This window comes from Ostrea edulis, chromosome 1, assembly GCF_947568905.1.
Source record: "Ostrea edulis chromosome 1, xbOstEdul1.1, whole genome shotgun sequence".
Taxonomy (NCBI): Eukaryota; Metazoa; Mollusca; class Bivalvia; order Ostreida; family Ostreidae; genus Ostrea; species Ostrea edulis.
Window position 1 is genome coordinate 98,011,109 of NC_079164.1, and position 13,812 is coordinate 98,024,920.

Below are 13,812 nucleotides of genomic sequence, written 5' to 3' on the forward strand. Positions count from 1 at the left end.
ACTCGACATGTCGAACTTGCCTTGGTAGGTGTAACAAATATCTATAATCTATCATATCAATAATCCTGCATCATAACATATTTCTTAACTTTCATCATTCCATACAAATCTAAGCAAACCTATTTCATCAAAATCAAAAATAACCAAAGATGATTTTCTTATTTTTGAATTGGAGAAGAAAGGTTATGATGATGCATCGCCTCACGATGCACTCCTCCGGTATTTACATTCTTTGTTCTCATGTAATCCACAGCAGTAAAGAGAAAAAGTTCCTTCTCTTATATCAAAACTTTTATTATTCCAATCAAATTTAGTTTGCTGAAACACTTTAGAAAATTTCTTACTTTAAATTTCACGTCATTTTTGTTCTGAGAAAATTCATTAATGTAGAATAATTTGCAATCTGATAGAACCGTTAATTTAGCTTAGAGATACCCGTCAGTAAATAGCAGATGAACATAGCCTACATTTTTAAAAAGTCAACTTGCGTGTTAACTCGATAAGACTAAGTCAACTTGCGTGTTCAATCAATATGACTTATTTAAGTCAACTTGCGTGTTCAATCGATATGACATGTGACAAATTGAAATTTAAAAGAAATGTATTCAATCACAAATATGTTAATTTCACTGCAATATTACATTTATTAGTAATAAGTGTTTCATTTTGACTTGAATTGGTTTAGGTGATATTCGTATGCCTAGGAAAAGGTAGACTAGGAATGACAAAGTTTTTAATGTGATTTGCAGGATAAAAGCTCTAATTTGCCGTGTTTGTTTTTCAAAATTGGGAATAATAAAACCATATTTGTACTATAATCAACAATTTTCGGTTACCTAGATAAAATGAGTGGGGCGATATTCACAAACAAAGGAACAAAATACAGAACAAAGCTATGGTGCTAAGTATTAGATAAATAGCTAAGTACTAGACAATTAATACCCGACAGAAACGCACACTATCGACATAACTTTAGAGTTGTAAAAACAATATAATAATAAAAAAAGAAAAGATACAGGCTCAGTTACCAGCTACGTTACCAATGGTTACGCGAGTACAATGTATCAAAACCTTTAAAATTAAGTTTTGTTATCCATGTCTCAAATATGATATACTGCGTTGCTATTGATTAAATATCTGTAACATCGTAATTTTCCTATTTTAATTTTGATATATTCAAATGCTTAGTGCAAATAATTCTCGTCATACGCTGGATTTAAAACTCATATGGTTTCTCTTCAATGAAATTTCCAATTACGGTGACTGCTTCTTCGGATTAACTTTGATCCACTCTTCTTATGTATAAAGAAAGAAGAAAAACCATATAGTACATCATAGGGGATATAGTACCATATAGGGGCCTAGTACCATGATTGAAATTAATCCATCTCTCTCTCTCTCTCTCTCTCTCTCTCTCTCTCTCTCTCTCTGCATGTCTCCAACTGTTCTTTTAGTCTGACATTCATGATTAAAATTTATGAAATTTTGTACAAAATATGGACGAATTATACAATTTAAAATTCAATTATAGATTTCTCCCGCCCCCCCTCAAATAATGAAAAACGACAATTTTAAATATTTCTAGGATTTGACTATGTGCGATTAAATCACTAGAGACAGTTTTCCCTAGAACAACGCCTTATCTGGAATATGTGAAGATTATGTGCTTGATCATGCAGTAGATAAAATATGGGTGGCAAGGACAAAGGGAGTCCTACCTCTCCCGAGAGGGGGCCTACGGGGGGGGTAGCGTGTCCAACATCGTCGCTTCTTCCCCTCCTCACCACTTATAGACCTCCTTCTTACACCATTCTCTTTTCTCCCTCTCTCACCTCTCAGTCCCCTCCCCTTCTTTCCCTCCCGCTTCTTAATTCATTAAATACTTGTACCTCTTCGCCCCCTTTATGGCCCCACACATGATAGTTTAAAAGCACCCTTTATGACTCGGTTACATGGACTATTTATGTATATCCTGTGCATATTAATTGATATTTGTAAGTGTGTCTTGAACTTTTTCTTTCTTTCTTTCTTTGGACTCGCACAAACGGTTTTGTTTACATCACGATTGTAGATAGGGAGCGAGGTTTACAATCACGATCTATTCATAACATTCACACATGACAGGACTGCGTGCGCACACCCGTTGCTATAATGGGTTCAGCGCTTCTTATTAATATTCATGATTTTACCTTATAAGGATATGACAATCGAAAATTTGACCAATCAGATTATGCCATCAAACGTAAACACAGTTGCGTCGTTTATTTTCAGTCGTCAGCTGAGAGGGGAAAATTGAGGATTAGAACAACAAACTATTCACTGAAAATTACCTATTTGTGAGATCTGTTTTGATTGACCCTGTTCAAAATCATCGAAAGTCTGCAGATACGTGAGTATGAACATCGATATTTACCGCTGCATTGAGATTTTTATGTTGTAAGTTTGACAGCTGCATCGATTTGACCTTCATAATGGCTGCCAGTTTGTTGCCTACATACGCTAGTACAAAATTGCTGCATACTAGAAGCAAGCAGACATATTCTTGAATCAGTTGTATAGCAAATATGATTGAGCGTTTGATGCTTTCTAATATTACATTCGTTTCTTTTGTTTAATTGTATTTTGTGCAGAACTTGAACTACTCTTTGTTTAGACTCGGGCGGATCTTCGATTATTCGTGTTAAATCTTGATTGATTGAAATTTCCGAACCTGGTCCAGTGTAATTAAACAAAGAAGCCCCCTGTCTCAGAGTCGAAGGGTTTTAATTGAGATTGTAGCTATTCCATTTAGGAAATAAAATAATTGGACATAGTCCGGTGATTTATTTGGATTTTATGCAAGCTCAGCAACGCGCGATTATACAATATATTGATTATCGGAATATTCCTTCCTCTTAGAGTGTCAATAGTGTGTAGTTAAGTTCACGGAAAATATGTAAACGTGCCGAACAATTATTATAGACCTATATATCATGACATTATTAGGCCCGCTATTTAAACCAAAAAGCTGATGCAGCGTTTATGTGTATTTATAGAATGTGCGTACATACGTAATTTCTGTTATTTATGCGTACAATGGTCACCCAACCAGAAGGATATCGGAGCTTACTCTTTAACAATTTTAAATAACAACTTAACTTCATCTTCGGGGCTATTTTCCCCAATGCAGTCTATAGTTAGAACAATGACGGGGATAGGTAAAACATGTATAAAAGGCCAAGTTGGCAAAGAAACATTTGACCAGTGGTGGCCTGGATAAATTGTTATTTTTTTTGTTTTAAATGTATATTGTGTACGATTACTCGTGAATGTGAAATAATTTAATGTGTCATTGCATCACAACTTGCAAGTGATTTTTAAATAAACACAAGCCGCCGCGCCATGGGTATTTAAAAATGTAGCTCACAGCATGACAGCTAGGGACTGTGATAGGATTTAGGGGAAACCATAGGGCCTTTTTCACAACTGATAGCCCAGGTAGATATATATATATATATATATATATATATATATATATATATATATATATATATTCTGTTATCTGTAAAAAGTCAAACAATAGATTTGTAATTTCTTTGTCACATTCAATTGTGTGGCATATTGACTGCATGCATGATTACATATAATATGGATAGATTATGGTAATTTCTTTGAGATATATAAGTGTGGAGACTTACATGTATAAAATGTTCAGATGTTTGTGGAAAACTTCAATGAGTTTGTTATAAAGTGACTAATGTGAGTGTACATAGATATGACCACTCATGCATGCTGCTTATAAAGTAGAATATATGGTTGAGTGATCTCTAGCCTGTATGACATCATGCTTGTGAAATACAACCGAGTTCACTAACAGTTGCATCATACAGTGTTAATGAAAAGTCACTAGTATTGTGACATCTTTGTTCAGTGTAATTGGAGTTTATTGCATCGGTTTCATTCCTAAGTATATGTGTGTGAATGTCATTTCATTAAGTATTGTACTTGGTCATCAGTAGCCTCGATCAGAATATATGTTTATAGTGATTTCAGCTGTACTGGTTTATACCTTTGTCTTTCTGATGTTTTACAGGATATTGGAAACACCTTGCATTAACACCATTGTCCAAAATAAGCACAAGAGCAGTCGCCACTATCATCCGAAGCCGTTAGATCCACTCCCCAGTGTGCCAATATGTTCAGCAGTGTGGCTAATTACCTGTTTGGATCCTCTCTGCCAGAAGAGGAGTCTGCTCAGGAAATGGAGCTGGAAACGTCATCTGCCAAAGATGAAGACTGGCTGCTTGTCAATGTACAAGGTACATGCTCACCAAGTTTGAAATGATACATGTACCTGTTCACAGTTTTGCATGCGAGTATTAATTACCTCCCTTCCACCATCTCTTGTGTTCTTCACACTGCGAAGGTTCACATGCTTTTGCAAATTTTTTAACTGTCTTGTTTCCAGCATGAATTTGTCAGTTAGATTATAAGTGTACAAACATTATCACTAGGGATTAGTGTCTGTGGCTTTTTTTTTAAAGGTTAATTTTATGTGTTTTTTTTTTATTTTAGTGAATTTTTATTTTCAGAAATAAGTGTTAATGTAAACTAAGAAATAAAACTTGAAGCTAATGTATAGTTAATTTCATGTGCTTTTGTTTGCATATATTGTAGGTATAGTAGTAACTCCAATCCAGTCCTGGTCCATAATCAGGGAAGGGGTGGGAGGGGGTGGTGTTGGAGGGAATACTGTTGGCTTAAATTTGAGAAGTGTTAAGTATAATCATCAAAGAAAACAAAATAGATTTAAGGAGGAATAACAAACCAGAGAACTCTGATATGGATAGAAAGTGGAGGATTTATATACAATAATATTTTGAAATTGAAAAGTTTCAAATTTACCATATTTATTTAGTTAATAATGCAATTTTGATTGAAAGTAATTTGAAATAAAAAGAAAAACCCAAGTTACACTCAAACACACAAACTACAGATCAGCAGTCGACACAACCCACTGAGCGACCCAGCTAGGTGATTCCATTATAATCTTATTGCTAATTTATTATATTTTTGAAGTATTTTTCTCCTAAATACCCATTTTTGCTAATACATGTAGTATACTATTTGTAACATTTTTCATCCTTTTCACTTTGTTTCTTATATTTATGGATACTTATCCTCGATAGATATTTTCATCCCCTCTCTGGAAAATCCAAGATACTTACATTTCCTCTTTGGGAAATCTGAGATATTTACATTCCCTATTTTGGAAACTAAGATATTTTCATCCCCTTTCTGGGAAATCCAAGATATTTACACCCCCTCTCTGGGAAATCTAAAATATTTACATCCCCTCTGAGAAATCCAAGATATTTACATCCCCTATCTTGGAAATTCAAAATATTTATATTCCATATCTGGGAAATCCAAGATATTATTTCATCCCCTCTTTGGGAAATCCAAAATATATTCTTCTCTCTCTAGGACATCCAAGATTTATTTTTATCCTCTCTCTAGGACATCCAAGATATATTTCTATCCCCTCTCTGGACAATCTGAGATATTAAATCCCCTCAGAGAAATCAAGAGATGACCCCACCCCCTCCTTTAAATGATTGTGGTTGTAGGCTTTCTCTATGATACATGCATATCATACAGTATGCATGTGCCTCTAACTATTGGTATTTGGTGTGCTCACATTATAAGCTCTTTGCAAATCCCTTTTAAACTGTGCTGTATATTCTAGAATTTCATAGTTCAATTCCCACAAACATTAATGTTCCAGCACTGTTTGAAAATTACTAACCTCCAATGAATATCTTGTTAATGAATTGTATATATGTGGATATTTGTCATAGGCATGATTGTACACTAATACTGGTGTTGGTCTTTATATTGTACACTAACCTCCAAAAATAAGTGCACTGCTCTTCATTTTAAATTATCATTGTTTAAAGTAAGTGAAATAGAAGTAACTTTGGAATAATTGGTTAAGGAATTCATTGAAGTGACCTAGATAAAACTGCAGAGTAGAATTTCTCCTTGCAGATAAAACTACGTGTGTCACTGTGCCATCAGTATGTCGTGTGTCTGGGCATTCTCCCTATAGTAGTGACAGCGACACAGGTTTGGGCCATGGCACACCCAGCACGTCTGGTGCCTCCACGCCTAATTCCAGGTTTTTTGTGCGCATGCATGAAAGTTGGATTTTAACCCCCCCTCCTTGTTTTACTCTAGGCGGCCCATCTTCACAAGTTGCAATGACGGAGATGGAGAACCTCCTGATAGAACACCCTAGTATGTCCGTATACAACAGTCACTGTTCTCGGGGAAGTTCGGGGGAGGACAGTAATCTCTCTGAGTCTTCCAATGAAAATCTCCCCAATGTTGTGGCCAAACGTGGCCTCCGTCCAAGAAACAGTAAAGGACAAGTTGTCCGCCAGCCCCCACGACGACCCAGTGCAGTCGCAGCTCGCTGCGGAATCCTTGCTCAAGTTGAGTCCATGAAATCTGCTCAGCATGCCAAACACTACAAAGAAACTCGCAACCTCTCAAAAAGCAGCTTGAACAGACACAACAAAAGCATATATCGCCAGGGTAAGAAATTCAGCCAGAAAACCCGCGTGCAGACCCCTGCAGCACGCAACTTCAACTCCAGACAGATGAAGCACTGAAAGTGATTCTTGGATAGTCCCTAACAAATTTGTCTGAATTAATGAATAGTTACAAGTTTATGTCCTTTTCCATTGTATTTAAATTTAGGTGAGTTGGGAAAACTTTTAAGTGGTTTAAGTAAATTTTCATACATCATTTTTCTGCACACTGTCCTTGTGTCAAAGACAAGCATTAATTTGTATTGCCTGTTGTTTTGTATGTAGAGTGTAGTCATTTAAGAAAAATTATTCCACTGTCATATGGAACTAAAAAAAGAATGTGTATACTTAGATATGTATAAATTTAAACGTTGTGAAAGAAGAAGCTAACTTTCTTGAGGTATATGTATATTAAGAATACATGTAAAATACTATCATGACCCAGCTAAAAATCTGAGAGTTGAAAACATATATATGGATTTTATATATCAAATAGTTTCGTCTAATATACTGTAAATGCAAAATCTGTTTTGGTGCATTATTATTAACATAAACCCTCTGTTACCAAACCAAGAAAATCCAATTATTGTAGATTTTTTCAAAATATTTATCCACCGAATCGTAGCTTGCTTTTATAACAAATGAATAAAAAAAATTTTTCTGCCTTATATATCATTAGTTGTATTTGTCATGTTTGTTGAAATTTTTTTAAAGAAACTTTACCGCCTGTTGCAACTCTTAAGATATTGTAAATATGAAACATCAGCATTTCATGTGCAATAATAAGGTTATATATGTATATTTATATATATATTGTATCTCAGTTAAAGGAATTCTGAGTGGATACTGGTTATTTTAGCTGTTACTTGTTGCATATTAACATGTTGATTTTTTAAGATCTCAGCTTGCACAGCCATCAAGGGGTCCTTCAGTTATCATTAAGCCATCTATGCAATTAGGACCATTTGCTTTTAGTCAAATTTTAATGAAATAATTCTTTATTTTAAATGTCAATGAATATGGTGCATACTAGAAAATTGTAAGTTTCAGCTCAGGTGAAAAGTAAGCATATAGCGAGAATGAATGCTACAGATTATAAAGTTATGAATGTAAGAATTCAGAATTGTATGACAAAAGGATTATTGTATCTTTAGATTGTAGAATTAGCAATACAGAGGGAGAACTTTTACATGTTTGTATTACTTTTCTGTTCTTGCCATGATGCTATGATCAGTGAATTTTCTACCTTTAGAACACGAGTAAATAACTTGGTATATGTTAACATATATCCCATCAAGTGTGTCCACCACATGAAATCATACACTGTTGTCTGTTTGTTGTACATCACACTCAAAAATTACAGAAAATGAATGAATTCAAATAGTAAGGTTTATCAAGCTACTTCAATTGCTTGTAATTTTGTAGGAAACAGATTTCTAGTTTGAATGTTTACATTTGTATTTTGGGTATGTTTATATAGAATCTCTAAAAATGAAGGAGGAAAGTGGAGGTGAAATGATTTAGACTCAGTGTGAAATATGTATCAAACGTTATTTATTTTGTCTATTTTATTGCCATATTAAAACTTGCATTTTTTAAAATGACTTCTTTTTGTTTTGTTTTTCACATAAGTCCAAGACATGTATCGAGTTACTTCCCTTGACACAGTTTTTTTTTTTTTCTCAAGGAAATGGATTGACGAATTTCATTTTGGGGGAATGTAATTCTTTATTCTCACCACTGAATATCGGGGAGTAAATTGCCGTATGTAATGCATGAACATGAATTATCGTTTAACTTCGGCACGAATTGACACAGTGGTGGGTCAGTTTTTATGTCTGTGACGCGGATGTGGACCATTCTGTCAACGGTTAGTTACGTGTACGTAATTGTCTCATCCCCGAGGGTACGCTTAATTTAAGGATACAACGACACGGCCGTAACAATCGTGTGCAAATGCCTCACTAAATATTTTTTTTTATCAAAAAATACTATAAAAATGTTCGTAATTAATACTTTCAACATTGAGTCCCAATGCCCGGAAATCTACCGTCTCACCAGATGCTTGCAATCGGTGTCATTAATGTGATGTTTACGTATGCACTCTTTCACTTTTAACTACTTTATACATTTAAAATATATATATATTAAATCATATTATAAAGTGTATGCTATTCTAAAGAATCACAGCAATTTTCGTAAATGTTCTATTTAAAAATGTTAGTTTTAATAAAGATTTAATTATGTATTAAATGTTCTACTTGTATATATACGTTAAGTACAAACAAAGGAAATACAAAAACAATAAACACACATACTGCAGACAGAATATGTGCACGTTCTGCACTTGGCGTCACTATTGCAATGTGCAGGCGTGAATTCGGATCTGGCGAAGACAGTGCATGATTCAGAGTTTTGTTACTTTTATTCACAAGAATGAAGTACAAAACATCCTGTATTTCAGTATGTATATTATGAGATACAACACGCCCTTGGTCTACCTTAACAACATGAATTGTGGATATTTTGAGCTGACGCACTATATCATATAATTATGCATACAACTTCAGAATAACGGGATGTTTTTACACGATAGAGACGGGGCACCTGCCGTTTGGACCCACACTCCCTTAGATCCACCACCCCCCTTTAATGTGCAAAACTAATAAGAAATATTTGCTAGAAAATTCGAGGATTCTATGTTTATTGTATCAATTTTTTAAATTCCCAATGTCATTTTGCACTTTAATTAAATTCTCAAGTAGCGCATGCAGGTTTTTTTTACTGGATTGATTTTTGAGCCATAAAAAATATTGTTTCACCACCCCCACCCCCGAGGTGCAGTTTGAAAAGGGTTATACATACACATGTATGATTTTTAATTGATAGTAGTGCCAAACAATTCAAGATATTGAGCGAGCAGTATCTTTCTATGGCCAGAGTGGATTGACCTTGACAATGTGATCTCAAAATCAATTAGGTGATCTACTTCTTATGTACCAGTGTGCCCAGTTTGGCAAATAATCCTCACAATATAAGATACAATATATAACTATATCCAGTTTGACCCTTGACAGTTTTCCATGTGAACCCAGAATAAATAGGGTTCATATACTTCTTCTGATGTACCAGTGTACCAAGTTTGATGTCTCTTAAGGAAAGGGTTCTCAAGATATTGAGTGAACAGTGTTTTTCTATGTACAGAGTGGATTGAATTTGAGGTTTGACCATGTAACTTCAAAATCAATATGAGGTAATCTACTCCTTAGATTGTAGCAGTGTACCAAGTTCGATGTCTGTCAAGCAAAAGGTCATCAAGATATTGAGAGGACAAGACTTGGTTTACAGACCGACCGACCGACAGGACTGTGCAAAACAATATGTCCACCCTTTATCAAAGGGGGACATAAAAAGGGGTCCTAAGGTCTGTTATCATGGCATTTTCACAATCCATAAACTGTGCAAGGTACCCCTACTACTCGACTGCCTCATTTTTATTACACGTAGTTAAAGAGGGGGGGGGGGGGGGGGGGTACGGGAGGAATCTCGTCTTTATGATGGACCCGTCCATCACTAGTTACACTGCTCGATGTTTTCGTGTTCGATATATATCAGGGGTTTATAGAAAAAAAATATTGAGGGAAACCCAAGTTCAAAATTTGTGACATTCTTATAGAAAATTGTGAGCGCGTTCGTGTGTGATGGATGTCGTTTGATGTCACTTCAATTCTTTCCGGTTCAATGGGTCCACGATTTATTATTTATCCCAAAATTTTGTTTGATAAAAGGCTTCAGATTGTTTAAGGGTTATACGTATATCATGACAGAAGCTCGTTATTGAGAGTTATCATTCATGTACATGTACATTGTGTAAACAAAGATTGAGGTGTGTTATTGTTTACAAAGTTTTGAAAATGTATATGATTATCACATTTCAAGTATTCTATAGGTAAGATGTGCCGTTTAAAAGTCTGTGCAAAATTAGGATGCTTTAAATTTCAATAGTTTGTTTGTAAACATAAACAAGGCTGTAGTATTGTTTACATAACTCATGACTGAAATATTGAAATTTTGAATGAGTTACATTTTCAAATGTTAACATTAAAAAAGCATGGCTCGGTTATTTTAGAATTGTGATGGCCATTTTCATGACACTGATCTAGTGCTGGATCTAAAGGGGGCGGTGGTTACGGGAGGATGCAATCTCCCCTCTCTAGTAGACCATCTAAAAAAGTCAATTTTTTGTTGCTATTTTGGGGTCTTCAACCTTCCCTTTTCGGGCGGAGAATGTACAAACTTGGGTCGCAACCTTCTTATAAAATGTCCTGGGTCCGCCCCCTTTTGATCTGGTAACTTGTACAACCCCATAGCTATTAAATGCATGTACCTCCAGCTATGCTATTCAGCAAACACATACCACTCACCCTGCATGTATAGATAGGCTAAATTACAAATCCTTATATTGATGTGATTGAGTAGGTATTCGTGATTAATAACCTCCGTCGTATGATAAATGCCTGTCCAACTTCAGACGATAAACACCCATATGTACATATTCCCCCTGTGAATAAACTGCATCTATGAATCCCCCTTCACAATGTCATCAGCGATAACTCAGTAGTAAATAAATATTTAATATCGGCGGTTGACACAACCGATTTAAAGTTCACTGAGAAATTCTTAAATATTGGCCAAGTGAATGTCCTATTATCGCCATGGATTAAGACTAGCTGGAAACATGTCGTAAGCACTTTGAGGGAATTGACATCGTTTTTACGTATGCTCATAATGACCTAAAAGTCAGAATCACCCATGAAAACAACCCTATAAAGCCAACAGCATATCGTGGAGCATTAACTGCAAGCTCCGGCAGCTGACATGACCCTCTCAAACACTTTCGTCTTTGTAGTATTATTCTATACGTTCACAGTCTCGGAATCGTTTACCGGTGTTAAACTTTGGAGATCAGATGGAAGGGACATCGACAAGAAAGGTGAGCACATTTTACAAGAGGATGTCCAGTTCAAACTTCATTTAGATTATACCTACTTGTAATCTTTATTCATACTTATATGTTAAAATTATTCCCAAAGAGAAAATTTTTTTATTAATCAATTGTGCTAACTTGTTTAGATGAACATACCAACACCTCCAGAATCATTAATCAAGAAACACAGACAAACGAGGAAGAGGATAATACAGGTACGAAATCAATAAATAATAAATAAATAAAATCTGATTATCTATAGATGCAGGCAATTTTCATTCTATTAAGTCAGAAGGGTTATGTATATACATGTATATTAATTGGCAGCCTGTTTGGGCCAAAGGCTCTTGACGTTTTAAATACATAATTTTTATAATAAAAAATTGTCTTCCTGTACAGGAAGACAACAATTTTTTTTTATTATACAAGTATATATTTAAAATGTGGAGTGCCTGTGGTTTGGGCACCTGTAAAACTAACAATGTGAAATCCAAGATAGATTATGTCCAATAGTTTAACATGATTTGTCTCCGATATGGATAGTCTTTGGAGTGCATAGCATCAAACGTGACGCAATTTCCTAACGTTTATCAAATTGAGTTGAAATACCAATTTTTAGTAAACGTTTTTCTTTCGGGATCAAAATACAAAAGCGCAGCTTTGGACAAACACAATTGTTCTACCTCAAGTCTATGCGTACGGGAACAATGAATATATAGTAAGATATGAAGTCTGTCCAAACTTGCGCTCGATTTTTCGTAAAAGGAAAAACAACAGTCGTTCTATGTCAAAATACTGAAAATTGTAGCAAAGCACCACCTAATGTTATAATGTCAGATCCGGTTCTATGTCATTGTGATGAATTTGATAATAACAACGGACTTGCATCGGGATTCTGAAAAATATTTTTTTGAAACAAAATTAGCAGGAGTGACGATTTGGGTGGACGAAGAGACCCCTTATCATATGAAGTCCTTTGCTTTATGTTTATTCTGTTGTTAGGTTTGGTACTGATTTGGGGATCACTGTGTGTGATTTTGCTAGCCGCTTGTGGGATGTTCGTGACGATGACCTCAAGGTATGGACCCTTTGTATAGAGATGGACCATCATCATCTCAAACGTTGTTTTACTATATTCCAAGAAAATGTAACAATTAAATGCAATGTGTTTCAGTTACTAGTAATTTGCCAGAAAAGGAGACTTGCTTACTATAGTTACTTGTAACAATGTTGAATGCGTCGTGCCTATGTATTTTATATAAAACCTTTGATTGTGGTCAAAACTTGATAAGAAATTACTATCATTTCAGGAAATATACAGTGAGACAAGTCAAGGAGGGTACGGATAAACTGACACTGGTAGAAAATTCCCTATGTCGAATAAAACTGACGGAGAACCCCTTATACAGTATCAGATGGGGAAGTACGTTACCCACAATTCCCGAGGAAGATCCGGATGAGTATAACGTGGCAATAACCGGGTATCTCACGTTTCACAAACCGTTAAGGACCACGCCTGTCTCTGACGCTCCCACAGGACTGAAGGGGGGGGAGGTCAATCATTGAAAACTTGTGATTGCTGAGATCAAGAGGTGCTTTGAGAATTAATGTCCATTTGTGTATTCTATACTGCGTCTTGAAGAAAGCCCAATATTGACTCTAATTCCCGGTGAAACACTTAAGATATATTTCAAGTGTATGATTAAAACTTTATTCCAAATGTGTTGTATTTAGAAAATATTTGCCACATGAACACTTATTTATCTATTACATGTATTTTATTTTTGTAAATTTGTAAAAATTCATTCTTTAAACATGTTAAATACAGTGTATACATGTAAGATATGCAATGATGAATATATAGCTAGAAATTTTTCACTTGAATTATGTTTATTTTTCGAACCATATCAGTTTGAAAGCTATCATGACCAGTCATTGGTTGCATTTCTGTACTCCAACTAAAATAAGCAGCTGCTGTATCTCTTTGTCTATTCCCTATATACATAAGCAGATTGCTGTGATGTACATGAGTTACTTCCCCAACTGCACGGTGCTCGTCTTGTTATGAGCAACTACTAGTATTTTAGATATGGAGTAAATTTTCAAATAATGCATATAACAGTTTGAACTTTAGATAGAACTACAATACAAAACCGAGAAGGCTTATATAGGCTGCAAGCCTGCTGCGTAATCCATTTATGTTTCATACATAATAAAATATTGTTTAAAAAAAAAAAATACAAAACCGAA

At 35.0% G+C, this 13,812-nt stretch overlaps 2 protein-coding genes across 3 annotated transcripts; both read left to right on the forward strand.

The window, feature by feature from the left end:
- The first annotated feature begins 2,226 nt into the window (after positions 1-2,226).
- LOC125671645 (tumor protein p53-inducible nuclear protein 1-like) lies at positions 2,227-8,176 on the forward strand. Of its 2 annotated transcripts, none has more exons than XM_048907479.2 (3): positions 2,227-2,389; positions 4,073-4,298; positions 6,031-8,176. In XM_048907479.2, exons 2-3 carry the CDS (start codon positions 4,175-4,177, stop codon positions 6,654-6,656), a joined length of 750 nt encoding a protein of 249 aa, XP_048763436.1. In that variant the 5' UTR covers positions 2,227-2,389; positions 4,073-4,174; the 3' UTR covers positions 6,657-8,176. The 2 variants fall into 2 exon arrangements, with proteins under 2 accessions (XP_048763436.1, XP_048763445.1); XM_048907488.2 differs by lacking the exon at positions 2,227-2,389 and adding an exon at positions 3,068-3,477.
- Positions 8,177-10,165: 1,989 nt separating this feature from the next.
- On the forward strand, positions 10,166-13,439 carry LOC125664786 (uncharacterized). The gene is made up of 4 exons (XM_048897594.2): positions 10,166-11,568; positions 11,709-11,777; positions 12,565-12,640; positions 12,873-13,439. The coding sequence occupies exons 1-4, from the start codon at positions 11,454-11,456 to the stop codon at positions 13,126-13,128; spliced, it is 516 nt and encodes a 171-aa protein (XP_048753551.1). The 5' UTR covers positions 10,166-11,453; the 3' UTR covers positions 13,129-13,439.
- Positions 13,440-13,812: the final 373 nt, after the last annotated feature.

Coding starts and splice junctions, on each gene's coding strand:
- LOC125664786 (XM_048897594.2), top strand. CDS start 11,454: ATGACCCTCTCAAACACTTTCGTCTTTGTAGTATTATTCTATACGTTC. Junction 11,569..11,708: donor AAGGGACATCGACAAGAAAG/GTGAGCACATTT, acceptor TAACTTGTTTAG/ATGAACATACCAACACCTCC. Junction 11,778..12,564: donor CGAGGAAGAGGATAATACAG/GTACGAAATCAA, acceptor TTCTGTTGTTAG/GTTTGGTACTGATTTGGGGA.
- LOC125671645 (XM_048907479.2), top strand. CDS start 4,175: ATGTTCAGCAGTGTGGCTAATTACCTGTTTGGATCCTCTCTGCCAGAA. Junction 4,299..6,030: donor GCTGCTTGTCAATGTACAAG/GTACATGCTCAC, acceptor TTCTCCTTGCAG/ATAAAACTACGTGTGTCACT.